The sequence below is a fragment of the Topomyia yanbarensis genome, chromosome 2, assembly GCF_030247195.1.
Source record: "Topomyia yanbarensis strain Yona2022 chromosome 2, ASM3024719v1, whole genome shotgun sequence".
In the NCBI taxonomy this organism is placed as follows: domain Eukaryota; kingdom Metazoa; phylum Arthropoda; class Insecta; order Diptera; family Culicidae; genus Topomyia; species Topomyia yanbarensis.
This window is the reverse complement of record NC_080671.1, coordinates 373,839,070-373,853,744: the sequence shown is the minus strand read 5'-3', so window position 1 is coordinate 373,853,744 and position 14,675 is coordinate 373,839,070. Positions and strand designations below refer to the sequence as shown.

At 39.3% G+C, this 14,675-nt stretch overlaps 3 protein-coding genes across 3 annotated transcripts in view; 2 read left to right on the top strand and 1 right to left on the bottom strand.

Moving 5' to 3' along the window:
• LOC131684585 (ankyrin-3-like) overlaps window positions 1-13,694 on the top strand; it is a 182,751-nt gene extending 169,057 nt beyond the window's left edge. Inside the window, exon 13 of the mRNA XM_058967589.1 lies at window positions 8,470-13,694. Within this exon, the coding sequence (XP_058823572.1) occupies window positions 8,470-8,783 (314 nt within the window). The 3' untranslated portion in view covers window positions 8,784-13,694. The remainder of the gene's footprint in view (window positions 1-8,469) is intronic.
• LOC131684588 (gustatory receptor for bitter taste 66a) overlaps window positions 1-14,675 on the bottom strand; it is a 213,782-nt gene that overhangs the window by 65,908 nt on the left and 133,199 nt on the right. The gene's annotated exons all lie outside the window — the stretch shown is intronic.
• Window positions 11,392-14,675, top strand: part of LOC131680762 (titin-like) — a 66,851-nt gene continuing 63,567 nt past the window's right edge. Inside the window, exons 1-2 of the mRNA XM_058961473.1 lie at window positions 11,392-11,515; window positions 11,599-11,714. Of these exons, the coding sequence (XP_058817456.1) occupies window positions 11,392-11,515; window positions 11,599-11,714 (240 nt within the window). The remainder of the gene's footprint in view (window positions 11,516-11,598; window positions 11,715-14,675) is intronic.

The following is a 14,675-nucleotide window of genomic DNA, read 5'->3' as shown; positions in this document are numbered from 1 at the left end:
TAAGAAAAAATGCAGGTTAGACATTGTATGCATGCTGTTGGTGTGGTCCACAAAACTTTTTTGAATTTTTGATCTGTCACGTTACAAGTTATTTGGTTTCCATTACTTCACAACTGAAAATAAGCAATAATCCATATTCATCAATTTTTTTCAAGCAATATCATCAAATTTAAATTAGACTACGATAGAAAAATGTGGTAGCAAGCAAAAAGTTGAAAATATGAATTTTGTTTACCTTTTTATCTCATAACGGTCTTTTAGTCACTTTCAGGTCATGCAAGTAGCATCAACAAACTTTCATAAATGACAGACATTAAATTTTTTTCTGGGATCACCATTCATATTTTTTTAATTTTGACGCAAAATTTGATAAAAAATAATTTCGCCTGTGGTTGCCATTTTCGGAGCCTTGACCATATACAGTGTCGATCTGAGCACCAGCTTCCATGTTACGTAAGCAGAATGAAACGAACTGAGCGAGATTCGTGAAGGTTGATCTTTTTAGGATGAATCAAGAGAAATGTAGCTTTGGTAGGATGCAGAAAGCACCTCGTTCATTATGATCACAAACACTTTGGAGCAGGCACACAACGATATAATTCCTCTGTAGTTTTTAACATTTCGCCGATCTCCTTATCCATGAAACATAACTGACATTTTCCAGCTTGTAGGATAACAACACTGCCTAAAGGAACTGTTGAATAGAGTTGTAAACTGCAAAATTTATGCCTCCGCGCATTTCTTTAGAATACATGAAGGTATGCCGTCAAGACTGACTGAATATTTTAGCTTGCTGATTGCTGCTAAAACCTGACGATCTGTAACAGTGAAGTTTCTCAAAAGACAAATATTCAATGGAGTATCTCTACAAGCGCGCGCAATTTGATCAGCAGATGAAATAATTTCATTGAATGCACTTTTGAAGTGGGTCGCGAATAGGTCACACTTCTCCGAAGCCAGATTTCTTCAAAAACATGTCAGTAGGTAAGCCCTTCTCCTTCCGCTTGGAGTTCACGAATTTCCAAAGCTGCCGGGAATTATTGCGCAGGTTTGCTTGTGTTCGAATGGAGTAGCGTTTGTACAACAAAAGGTTATAGAATCGATAATTATTACTCGCTAGCGCAAAAAGATATTTGGCAAAACGACAGCGCGTACGGCAATACAAGCGAAGTGCCTTAGATCTGAGTCGTTTAAAATGTCGTAGATGTGCATTACCCCACGGTGGCTTATGAGCTGGCCAACGCACAAGAACATAATCAGTCAAGCGGGCATTAATCACGGCAGTGAAATATTCAACGGCACAGTCAATTAGGTTTTACACCAACCGACATAACCCCACAAAATGAGCCGAATGAACTTCTTTTGACAATACTCGGTGGTGTTACGTGAGTTCGATTGCAACAGATGAACATCCGTTGCACTCGAACTCACGAAACTGACGAAGTAAACAAACCACCGAGAATTGTCAAACATGAACTTTATTCATCATGAGTTCCTTCGTGTCGTCATCTTGTAGAGCTCAATATCTTCCGCATGCTCAAGTGAATGCTAATCTGCATGAAGGAGTGCTGATGCAAGACCTAAGAAATCAGTTCGGCGAAAGTCAATACCAAGATCATTCGGGATATCCTAAAAAAGGCTCCAGCAGACTAATAATAACTTTTACGGAAGAATGATTTGCATCAATCACAGAAATAGATTCCGCCGATTCGTGGATCTGACAGTCGGCTAGTGCTGTCTCATTCAATAAGACAAAGTCCAGGATACGACCGTAATGATTTTCAATGCTATCATTCATGAACCCATCCAACTGCGCAGCGCAATCGGTGGAAATATAAGAGCGAAGCACGTTGACTACAAGTGCAACGTTGTCATGTGTGTCCCAAATGAGGCCAGACTGATTGTAGTCTCCAAACAATAATTACTTCCAAGGTAAGAAAAAACAGCATCAATCGATTGGATATGGTTGTTTGCACTGTCTAGGTCACTCTTACGATCTGGTGGTAAATAAATTACACCGATGCTGACAAAACGGTCAGGTAGCTTCAGCTGTTCTAACGAAACGTCAACATGTGTTGGATCGACGAAACTATTCAATGCAGTATTCACAAAACTGCGATCGTTTCTATAAACAGCATATATGTATCAACAAAAAGCTGACGAGAATGAATTCTGTCGTCTAACCAGGTCTCGGTGAGAGCAATTATGTCGTAAAGGGAAGAAGAAATTGCTAGGAAAACTTCTTCGATTTTTGTGCGTGGGCCTCGGACGTTCTGGTAAAAAATCGTCAGTTTACCATACCGTAAATCTAGTTCAATTCACCCCAAAATGGCGTTTGTCATAAAATAGCGATAGTCAACAGCGACGATTTGCTTTCAGATCAAATATCTCCTGCTAAGTAGCAGATATCTCTAAAGTACGTCCAGATTTTTTGAGCGTTTTTTTCAAAAAGACATATCTGCAATGATTGTTTGTTTACTTTCTCTTTCGATTTTTACGGCGTCACTATAACACTTTTCACTTAGGGAGGTTTAGGGATAAATGTTAAAGTGACCGAATTATTAACAGAAGAGAAAGTAAACAAAGAGGGTAATTCATTGCAGATATGTCTTTTTGAAAAAAACGCTCAAGATTTGTGATCTAATTGAAAGAAATTGGCATTACTGGCGAAAAGTATTTTATGTCTACCCACGAAGTTGAGATCGACGGTGTGGTTACCGATTCGATTTTTTCATGTGTGGATCGACTAATGCACCAGATAAGCTGTTTCAAGGACCGCTTGCTCCAGTGAGCCAAAATTTTTGCATGGCAATTTTAAAGAATAGTGCAAAATAGTATGTTCCTACAAACTCGTATCGGATGACCTTTAGTGGGAATGATTTACCTATTTACGTCTTGTTCGACAAGACTTCGCCTATTGTAGGGAAAGTTCATATCACCTATTACCCTGCCCAGCGTATAGAAAGCATCCGTATAATCTGAAGCGTTCTCTTACAAGACGCTTTAAGCACGCTTTCCAGTAATACTAAAAAAGCTGCACGAATATCTACGACAAATCATTGGCTCGAGAAGAGCTCCACTCTGACGATCCCCTTGGTGACATCTAAATAAATTTGAATGGGCCTGACAGGGCCGTGGCGTGATCTACTGCCACCTTTAGTGGAGTCTCAATTTTACGCCCCTTTTGTGTTTACATTGGCTTTCCTTTTCAATTCTATCAGTTTCGGACAAGAATTTTGTGTTTACCAGCAAATGTAATACTCATTCCGACTTATTTTATATTATTGGTACGGGCCTGCTTTACTACGAGCACAGATGTCTGTTACTAAGCATTGCGTGCCTCCTGTTCGTGATATATAAAGGTACTCCGTGACCTCGTGCTGTTTCCAAAATGAATTGTAATTTGTTTATTGAAGGCTTTAACCGGGTAGTCATTCGTCCCTTCCAAAATGAATTCGAAAGGCACGTTGTCAAATAAAGACTCCTAAACCTTGTGGTGCCCCGCGACATGGTGTCGAGCGATAGCACAACAGAAACGATCGCTTGGACTCGAGATTTTCCTCCGGATGTTCTTTTTTTTCAGTGTCCTTTCGAAAGTGTCTATGAACCTCTCTGCCCGTTTGATTGTGGATGAAACGGCGGTGTCTTTAAGTGTAGGATGCCGTTGTTGTCGCAGTACCGCTCAAACTCTTCACTGAAAAGCTGACGGCCATTGTCACTTATCAATGTTTCTGGCATACCTAATCTGGAGAAGATATCCTGGAGAATAGTCAAAGTCGCTGTCGTGGTAATGCGCCTTGTTGGAACGACTTCGGGCCACTTACTAGAAGCGTCAACCAAGATGAAATAAAACCAGCTGCCGACTAATCCAGCAAAATCGGTATGCACACGTTGCCATGATTTTTCTGGTAAGGGCCATGATGCAAGAGTTGTTTTGCTGTTGGTTGTTTTGGCGGTGGCTTGTGATCGGTCTCCAACGTGAAATGTCTCCCAAACAACATTCGGTGAAAACGAGTAACGGCGAAAACCAGAGCGAAACCCTCTTCTCGATTTGGCTGTAGTTCGAGTCTGCAGGTGTTAAACTCTGACATGCGTGACTAATCGCTTTCGTTGTTCCATCTGAACGACGATGAGCACCAATTCCGACTGTCGATGCGTCCGCCGATACCGCAATTTCCAGCTTGGGGTTATACTGGGTGATTGCCAACGGTGATTGCAGTAGTTCTTTGAAATGGTCGAATGATATCTGACATTCGTTCGTCCAGTTCCACTTTCTATCTGCCTTCAGTAACTGTCCATGGGAAAACGCAGATTTGAAGACTTTTTTTCAATAGGTCCTATCTGCAAAAGAGTGCCTCTCTTTGTTTACTTTCACTTCCGCAAATTACTCGGTCACCTTTCTGATTCCCCTTCAACTCTATACATAATAAGCTAGTAAAAACATTGGTCTTTCGAAACATACTGATAAATGTTTAAAAAGTTTTATTGTTTCGCAGTAATAAGCGAAAGAGAGAGCTCTCATTTGCAGATTGGACCTAATGAAAAAAATCTTCATTTCGCATCTGCGGGATATACTTTGCGTAATAGTTCACGGCTCCGAGATACGAGCGAAGAGAGGGGACATCGTGCGGAGGGGGCATGGAGGCAATGTCGGTACCTAAAACGTACAAATTTATCCAGGGAATTACAATACGACACGAACCTCGTGGATGGTACCGTCACACCAGAACTCGGATGCAAGTTTCAGTGCTTCCCCAGACGCTGTCACCAGTGCTGCAAATTTTCAATTTCCAATGCCAACTTGCAGCTCAATCAAACCCAACCATGATTCAAATTCAAAGCTTCCATTAATCATTCACTTTGAATATTTTCATAAACTAACTGTACGTCTTTTTCATTCACCAACCAAAGTTGTCATCTGCTCTGTAAAGCATAGTTTAGGTTAAATGTTAATATATTTTGCGTTTCAAGCTTACATGAACAGTAAGCAGTATGTTCAGAGTAGTTTTTCTTGAAAACCCTAGTCAATATCCCAGTACAGAGATATTCACAGGGTCAATGAAATCGAAAATGAATGGAAAATGATTGAGCAGCTCGGCTGTTTGAATGAAATGCGTCAACTCTACTCATTTGTGAAAAACCGTACCTTGTTAAAAATGAGTAAAAGTAGGTGAGAGTAGTTGGAATGATGTAGTAGCGATGTCGGATGGAGATGACCTACTTCGATCATACATCATATTGTACTTTCAAACAAATTCTACTCATTTTAGAGTAAAAGCGTTTTAGTTGCAATGAGTAGCTGAGGATAAGCGTGTAGGTCGAGTGGTTTTCGGTTTTCCAATATGCTTCCACATCTGGTTCGTGGTAATGCTGATGTCAGATGCAGAATCGACTTGCAATCGAACAGGAACCTTGTTGATATGTACCTCCGCGTACTTCCTTCCGTTACTGAATGCACGGAGACGACCTTGGTCGTTTTGGTTTTCTTCGCGCTGTTGTTGGTCTTGTTTGCACTGATGTTGGTCTCCTTCGCTACATATTTTCCTGAGAAGCAGGTACAGTAGCCCTCTCCGTGGCCTTTTTCCACAGTCCCGGTAATAATGGTCTTGGTACTTGCAATCCTTAAAATAATGCATTCCTCCACATGACATGGAGTATGCGGCTGTTCGGCATTTTGCCTACTCCCTGCAGCCACTGGTTGTCGTTTTGGTTTGGTAGAGTTGTAATTATGTCTGACAGCATTCACCGCTTACTGAGATGGATTTTCGACCAGTACGTTGTCCTTCTTGAGGTTGACCAGACTTCTGCAGTCCTCGGCGACCTTCGTCAAGGTTATGTCCGCTGTCTCGTTCAGTTTCGTGATGAGCCTCATGCGTATGTCCAAGTCTCTCGAGGACCTTAGCCCACAGACAAAAATCTTCTGACTCCTCCTTGGCTGTTTTCAGGCACTGATACCGCCGATGGAACACGCACGCCGGAGATCCGAAAAGGGATTTCAGTTGTTCGATCATCTCTTTGAAAGTGTATTGAGTCGGCAGCTTAAGTAAAATGAAACTGGTGTATCTTTCGTGGGCTGCAGGGTTAAGTTTTCGCATTAGTAGTCGGACTTTCGCGGCATCGTCGAGTTTGCTGGCGTCTTTATCAAACAGGTCCGAGTAGCAGGAAAACCACGAGAAAAATGTGCTTCCCTGCACTGGATTGTGACAGAATTCGGTTATGTTGCCCGAAAGCGAATCAAGTGCTACGGTATCTCGAGACATTTCCTTAAGGCATATCTGGGTTGCTGTCATCTGCTGAGATACCTGACTGATGAGTGTACTGCTGAGTGAGAATCTCGATCAGTGCTTGCTGGAAACTGGACGATTCTCCGGCGTGATCTGCTGCACCACCACGTGTAGTCATAGCATCTAATCTCAATTTTTCGCCGACGACGAACAAAACGAAGCGATCGCCAACTTTCGCAAAACCGACAAAATCTTCGTCGCCACTTTGTTGCAATATGATGTATGTATAACACACAACAATATTAATTAAAACTTTATTCTAATGACATATAGAACGATAGAACTTCTCGACTGGCTTGGCGCGGAACAATCTAACTTGTGACTCCACTCGACGCGGGCGACGTCAATCGATGTGACAGCTACGTCAGATGATGAGCCACCGCTGGGGTAGTTGGGTCACATGACTGCCATCCCAACACTATCGATGCATATGAAACCCAACTTAGTCGGTTAATAAATCGGTCGACCATGAAGCAATCGATTTCGTCGGTAGACTGGGAAATTTCGCAACTGTCAAATTTTCTTTGAGAATCCAATTTATAAAAAATGGACTCCCGACTCATACAGGAGCTTAACATGGACATATTACGTGCTCGTCTACCGATGCGACAACCGACAGAAGTGGGCAGACGAAATCGATCGAAATTGGTCGATATAAAACGACTAAATATGGAGATAAGTTAGAAGTTAAAAACCATTCAAGTCGGTCGACGAAAAGATTTGAACCGACTAAATCTGGAGATCAGAATATTCGAATCGCATAATTTGGCTATTTTTATTTACTTTCAGCGGATCTCTCGTCAATTTCTTATAATTATTTCTTTTTGGAATGTCATTTTAGTGGTGTACAGGTTTTTTTCATACTCGGACCCGACTTAAACCCAGATACTTTTTTTGTAAGTTTACCCGAACCGGAGGTGTACCAGGGTTTTTTAAAAAATACAATTCCCGAGCTCGACCCGTATTTGCATCAATAAAATTAAAAGCCGAACCCGCTTTTCAATAAATAAATCCAACCGTATTTGACCCAAAATAGTAGGGGAGTCTGAGGCTAGTTTGTGGTGTTTTCATTTTTTATCTCTGTGGTCGATCGTGCACCATCGGAAAATATAACCATTAATAGATCAACATTCACCGTAAATAACACAAAATCATTTATTACGCTCGAAACCACAGTATCGCCCACAACTTCTACAAAGTGCTTGCAAGTTTACAAAATATAATGCAACATAAACACATTTAAAAAATGTTTTTCTCACTACTTGATGTAGAAACGAGAGAAAGCGATTGTCTAAAACAAACTGAGAGAAAAGAGTCACCGCCCCCCACCGCTCATTAACTCCGGGTTCTCCTATTATTAGTTAAGCTTTCGCCATAAATCTTTATCCATGTCTTACAATTTATGTGCATATTTTTGGTAAAATGATCTCTTTTTTTTGTAACCGTAAACATTTTTGTCAATAATTCTATTCTATTCTATTCTAACCCTTACACAGCCAGTATTGAAAAGCATCCTGGAAAACACTGCAGTTATTCTGTAATGTTTTTCTTGTCAATATTAATATTTGAAGCCTATTTTCATATGTCGCAAATATTAAAACGGCCAGGCCTACTATGCAGAATTGGATTTGAAGATGATTCAAAAATAGTCGGCAATAAAATTATTCATTTAATGAATAATTTAATTGACGAATTATTTTGAATCTTAAAGGAGGAAGAAACGAGGAAAACCGTACCGATCGTTTCAGTTTGAATGGGATATGTACAATAAATCGTTGGGAGTGACTTTGCTAAGAAGGTTAATGTCCCTTCTTTGGTCCTTTGGGATGGGACAGAGGTATTTAGACCTTGCCCTGGCTAATAAGCCTAGGTTGTAGCGCTTTTACTCGCTCTGGATAATACTAAACAATTCCTATACTGCCTATGATCGCAAAAAAAACATTTTTGTCAATAAACAAAAAACATTTTTGTCAATAAACAAAAAATCTAGAATATTGTTTGATGGTTAACTTCGACTTATTTCCCTATTTCAAATCCTTCCCGGTATATTGTCCAAATGTTTTCGCAGCTCTATGGCATTTTAAACTGATTCGTATGGTCATTCTTAATAATTTTTGCCACCTAATTGAAATTTATTACAACTACTCTTTTTAAAACCTTTCTCGTCGCCGTTTCCCCATTTCAGAACTAGCCCAGTTGGATGAGCTCGGCGGTGGCCGTATCTGCCGCTTCGTTACCTACGACTTTCCGCAGTACTTCGCCGTGATTTCACGCATCCGCCAAGAGGTGCACGCCATCGGACCCGAGGGTGGCATGGTGTCCAGTACGGTGGTACCGCAGGTGCAGGCAGTATTCCCGCAAGGTGCTCTCACCAAAAAGATCAAAGTTGGGCTACAGGTAAATTTGTTCAAACCCCGTAAAGGTGTTGCGCCCGAGAAACTGCGCAAAATCAGCGTTAATCATGTACCGAAGAAGAAGCGCTTCTCGCTGATCTGGTAAACTGTATTAAGTAGTGAGTGAGGCGCAGAATCAAACAAATAGATGCAACAAGGCAATTCACAGATCGATGTTTGCGTTAGGTTTGGCTTTTGATAGAAGTCGTAAAGGCTTCCAGGATTATTAGGTGTTTATTTTTCGCCGAATTTAGTTAGGCTGGTGCGCCGGAACGCGTCGAAAATTGCATGTTTGTAGAATGTTTGAACCAGCTCTGAATTTGCTTTTTTATGAAATATTTAGTAATCCATTTTTGCTCATTTGAAAACAAAAGTATTTAGAATATTTTCTTATTTTTATGCTCATTGAGGCAATCGATATTATATAATTATCAAACAATCGAATCAAATAATAACGAGTTTAAAACGAGGCATTAACCACTGAGATTTTAGAAGTAAAAATTGTTCCGTTCCTTCAAATAACCTATTATATACACAGAACAGAATACGTTAATATCAAGGTATATGAACTGGAATTCTAAACACGACGCGGTATCTTTTGCTCTATCATCTAGACGAAGAATAGAACCGCATACAGACGACAGAAACGATGAAAGGTTTAGTTAGATTTGTCACCAAATTTAACGATAAATTTACACCGTTCAACTGTCTTATAATCAAATAAACAATAACGTGCAATTTATTATACGCAATGCTAGGAGTAATGGCATACTAACCACAGCTACTAGTCGCAGGCTTTACACTAATAGGACGACCATACACACTAACATAAGCAGTTTGGCAAGCATGAAATTCGTTCTAAATATCAATGATACTGAATCTACATATAAACTACAGTTCATTTTTGTTTTTCGTTGTTAATAGAGATTGTAAGTGGCATTGAAACGTGTAACAACCAATGTGCTAAGGCGCTATAAATTTATTTCAATGTTACCACAGAACAAACTTTCACCATCGCATACAGGTTGGCATGCGTGAATCAACCTTGTATACAAGGTTGCACTCAATATCCGTATAGCGTTTGCTGGCCGATCGTAGTGCAAGCTAGTGGCTAGTTGGGACGGGCCCTGCGGATAGATGTTGTTCTCTTTCTTTTTTTTCTGTTCATTGTATCGTTTGTCTCGTATAGTCTCCCTTTCTGTCTGACATGTTTTAAATGGACTGGCTGAATTTTACATTGACAGTTCCCCTGACTGCATTTGACATTAGGTTTTTTCGTATCCATCCGCTCGTCCCGTCCCAGGTGGCAAAACTTTTCATCGTCTATATTGACATTTTCATCTACTCAAGATCAAAAAAATTTAACCAATCTTTTGGATGATGTTATTATATGCACAAGTATCACGTCGCACAGTGGAAAAAAGGACCCAAAGCACGACTTTTTTGAAAAAGCTGGATTACGTGTACCAGAAAAGGTGTGTTTCAAGTCTGAAAAATTGATTGCTAGTATTTACAACGATCGCACAGTGTATTATCATGCCCGTTTTGCCCCAATTCCCCTTTTCGTTTGAGTTAATGTTCCACACTGAATATATAATTCGGAAGAAAGTTGAATATGGTTGACCAAAATTAGCATTCGTAATGTAAAAAGTTCATAGAATCGGTTGAAGATAAATAGAATAATCTCACGAAACGTATGTACACCTATTTTACCTCAATCCTTCGCACATCTAAAGTTTGAAGTTAATCCTTACTTTATATTTTGGTTAAAGGCTATATGCGGCTGATCAAAAGTAGTAATTCTTATGTCTAAAAGTCCAGGTTATCATTTGAATATAGTTAAACTGACCGTCCAAAACGTGTGTACCCGTTTTACCACAATTTCTCCCATAACTCAAGTATAAAGCTGAACCTGGCTCTACATTTCAGAAAGAGTTTAAATGCGGCTGATCAAAAATAGTATTTCTTATGAAAAAACTCTGGGGAATCGATTGGAGATAGTTAGAATGACCGAACGAAACGTGTGTACCTGTTTTACCCCAACTCTTCCCCTATCTCAAGTGTAAAGTTAAAATTGGTTGTGCGTCTCAGAAAGAGGTTAAATGTGGCTGATTATTATGTTGAAAAATCCGGAGGAACGATTGAAGATATTGACCGCATGAAACGTTTGTATCCGTTTTACACCATTTCTTCATATAATACAAGTGTGGAGAAATACCTTATATCAGCTTTATATTTGCTCTATAATGGCATTAAATGCTCATGCAAAGCATACCTTGAAGCAAGTGCGCGTTATTTCAGCAAGTGCGCGTTATTTCAGCTTTAAATACGTATACAAAGCAAGCGATACTGCTGTATTTCGGCTGTACATGTATGAATTTATGGTGCTAATGTAGAGCTTGACAGCATTGTTAGTGCTATAATGGGGTTTCAATGCAACATTAGTGCAATGGCTTAATGCTTATGGTTACTTGGGTACAGCCAGCAAGTGCGGGTTCTGTCCCGAAGTCGACGGCCTCATTCAGGTTCTCTGTTGTGCATAACTATAGCTGGTGTCTCTTCCGACGATCACACTATATGTCCAATCCACTGAACCTGTCTTGTTTGATTAGCTTTCCGATGTCAGCATGTTTGTATGCGTCGGCGTTATTATTAAACATAGAATTCTTGTCTCAAACAGACCAAGCAATCGACAGGCTGCTTTCCTCAACTCAATGCCCATTCCTAACGGTAGTACAGAGCAACAGAAAGTATCAGTGATTTGTATAGAGCCAGTTTTGTATGCGTCTGTCGGCTACGGAACTTTAGCTGACTACGCGTTCCAGAGTTTCAAGACATGTGAAATCGTCGACAACCTACCGGAACCAGCAACGTTGAGACTACTTCACTCTCTACCAGCTAACATGTACTTTTTCTTGTAGTAGTTTATAGTCAGTCCTATTCTCGTAACTTAGAATTCAACAAGTACAAATACCTCTTCCTCTGCTCTACGATCAACGTCAATGCGGTCGGTATCGTCCGGGAATCCAAGAAGCTGGTAAGATCCCGGTTCTGTTCCTCAACACAGATCTTCCTATCGGAACTTCGAGCACTATGTTGAACAATAAAATAGAAAGAAATTCGCTTTGCTTCAATCAATCTAACCTCACAAGCGAGTCGGATGTCTCTTAGGCAATTTTGTCGCTTGAATTTGAATTCGTTTGTAACTCCTTGGATCCCCTCGAAGAGACACTGGAATGCCCAACTCTCTAAAAAAATCATAAATAATCTCAATGGCCCACCAATACACCAAATTATGGTTTTATATGGAAACAAGTGGACCATGGCGCACCGCACCGCAACTAACCCAGCTTTCCACAGCCATTAAGTGCTATTCCAGATTCGTCATTTTCTATTGTGTCTCCAAGTAACGAGAGTAGAATAATTCTCTTAAATATGCCGACCATTCAATAGGTTACTTCTCAAACATCCATGCTTAATGGACGTACAGAGAAACAGGGAGCATCAGCGATTTGTATTCCACAAATTTTGCTTTTTCTCTCCATATAACCACTCCACTCCTCTCTCGAGAGAATCTTCCTGTCAGGAAAACTACATATGAACGTGATATCGCTAGAAGAAAGAATTTCATTATCCCATACAATAATTTGTGACAAAAGATTATTGTTCCAGAAACCAGTAACCTGCAATCTGTATGCCTTTGGTTTAAGATGTATCTGTTATTTAGCAGCACCTCAAGAGTCGCTGTCAGAGTTGTCGTGAATCTACCAGTCAATGCCATAAGGGGCATTCTTTGCAGATGCTTGGCCTTTAACTGGATTGTTATCATCCCCCTTCGGCTACCACACATGACATATGCAAGAAAATATTGAACATACAATTGCCGTATAAGATCAATAGATGTATTTGGGTTTAATACCCCAAGTTATTCTGAAAGTTAGTTTGCACTGCCCGTCGGCCATACACGCTTTATTGACGCTGAACTCAAGGTGAGCGGACCAATTCAGCTTGGAATCATATAATTCCAACGTACTGTATCAGAGGTAGATAATGCACTTTGCAAACCTGGTGTGTAATTACCAAGACTACAAAAACGGAACCAAAGAAGTTTATTCGCGATCCTTTGTATTTCTTCGCAGCTTCCACTGGTTCCATAACATGTGAGACTTTTGGAGACATTTTAACGAAGTAGTTCCACACAAATACCGAGCAAATTAGTGAAATGTACATGCGATTTTGACTGCAACTTCTAATTGCGTAAGCAAAAAGATATACAATATGTTTTTTCTACTGTTGTATAGAGGTACTAGAGGAAAAGAAGCGTAACAGCAGTGAAATTTCACGTTCTATTTAATCAGTATGTAAATATTTCTTCAAAAATGCCCACAATATTTGATACACCGGATTGACTGAAACATGCAGTGCTTAACAAGCAAAATTTTGCAAACTAAAAAGCCAAACGATTTCAGTTACTATGTTCAATAATTTCAAAACGTCAATGCTACAACAATCTCTATCGGCGAAAACGCGATTCTATCACATTATTATCTTAAACTATTAACAAGTGAACCCAATGCTAAGGTCTATTTTGAACTGTGGTTTTGTTTCGAATTTCATACATTTCATTCAATTTATAGTACATAACCATAATACACATACACGCAAAAAGATAGTTGCATGCACGCGCCTGAAAATTCTCAAAAATATAATACTAGAGGACGAAGTATTATGAACAATGCCAAAGCTCTACCGGGAAAACGATCTTTTGATCTCATAACGATGCATTACATTGAAAAATATTAGATCTCATCTATCAGCTTCGTTCAAAATGCAAAATACAATAAACAAAAATTGAATGAATAATAAACAACTACGAAAAGACATTACTATAACTATAATCAAATCTTTGCAAATGCAATTATGGCAATTGAAGTTGAAACAACAATACTCACTTAACATTATTGATTGCTAACTGACTCTAGAGAGTGCCCAATAAATTTAGTTCTTTTGAATAAAACTAACAAAACATGTTTCATTTCTTTTTTTGGTTTTATACAAAATGTCATTTGGTTCTAATTCTAAATTTTTTTTTCTAACGAATCAAAGCAATCAAAACAAAAACAAATCGACGAGGCAGGGTTGTGACAAAATAGCAAGAATAGTTCAAGTCTATTCTAAAAATCAATCCAAAAAAACGGAAAGCTTAACTGAGATTAGCGATACACATAGCGCCACCAGAAAGTTGATTCAAAAAGGCTAAATTTATTGGGCATCGCAAAATGCCATCGTACAGCATAAATTCAATAGTCACGGTATAGCAACAGAAACTTAAGTAATAAGAAAAAACTACTAAATACTTTGAGCTTCGCTGTTAAGCAATTAAATCGTACCACGTTTTGTTCAGTTTTACCGCTTTTGTTTGCGCCACCAACCAATCTTCAGTTTCGCTTTCACGTATACAACTATATGTAGCATTCCATGTACGTATGTAACTTCACAGTTATTATTGTTTCTGTCTGCTTTTTTTACTAATCTAGTACTACAACCGAGGCAACCATCGCACCGGTTCGGCTTAATTTGTAAATATTTTGTGCTTTTTGTTCGTGATCGAGCATCATTGAAATGAATAACGCCTTGCTTCTAAAATTTGTTCGTGTTTTGATGGTAGCTGGTTTGAGGTTTCAGGGTATACGTTTCGGATGTAGCCACACAGGAGTACATCGTAAATATTCATCGGTCATGGAAAAGAAATCATTCATGATATTCATCCACGTTTACGATAACAATACTTTCAGTCGTATGCCCGTAAATATCACAATCATATTATTTATCATTTAACTATAGTAAGCAACTACTCACAATACATGAAAATTGATGACAATCCAGTGTTTAGGTTGATGTATAAACACCATTTTCTAGAAAAGATGCATCCAAAATCTTGCAATGATTGCAAGCGAGAAAGAGTTGAAATTAATGCTACCTTCCCTTGCCGTTACTC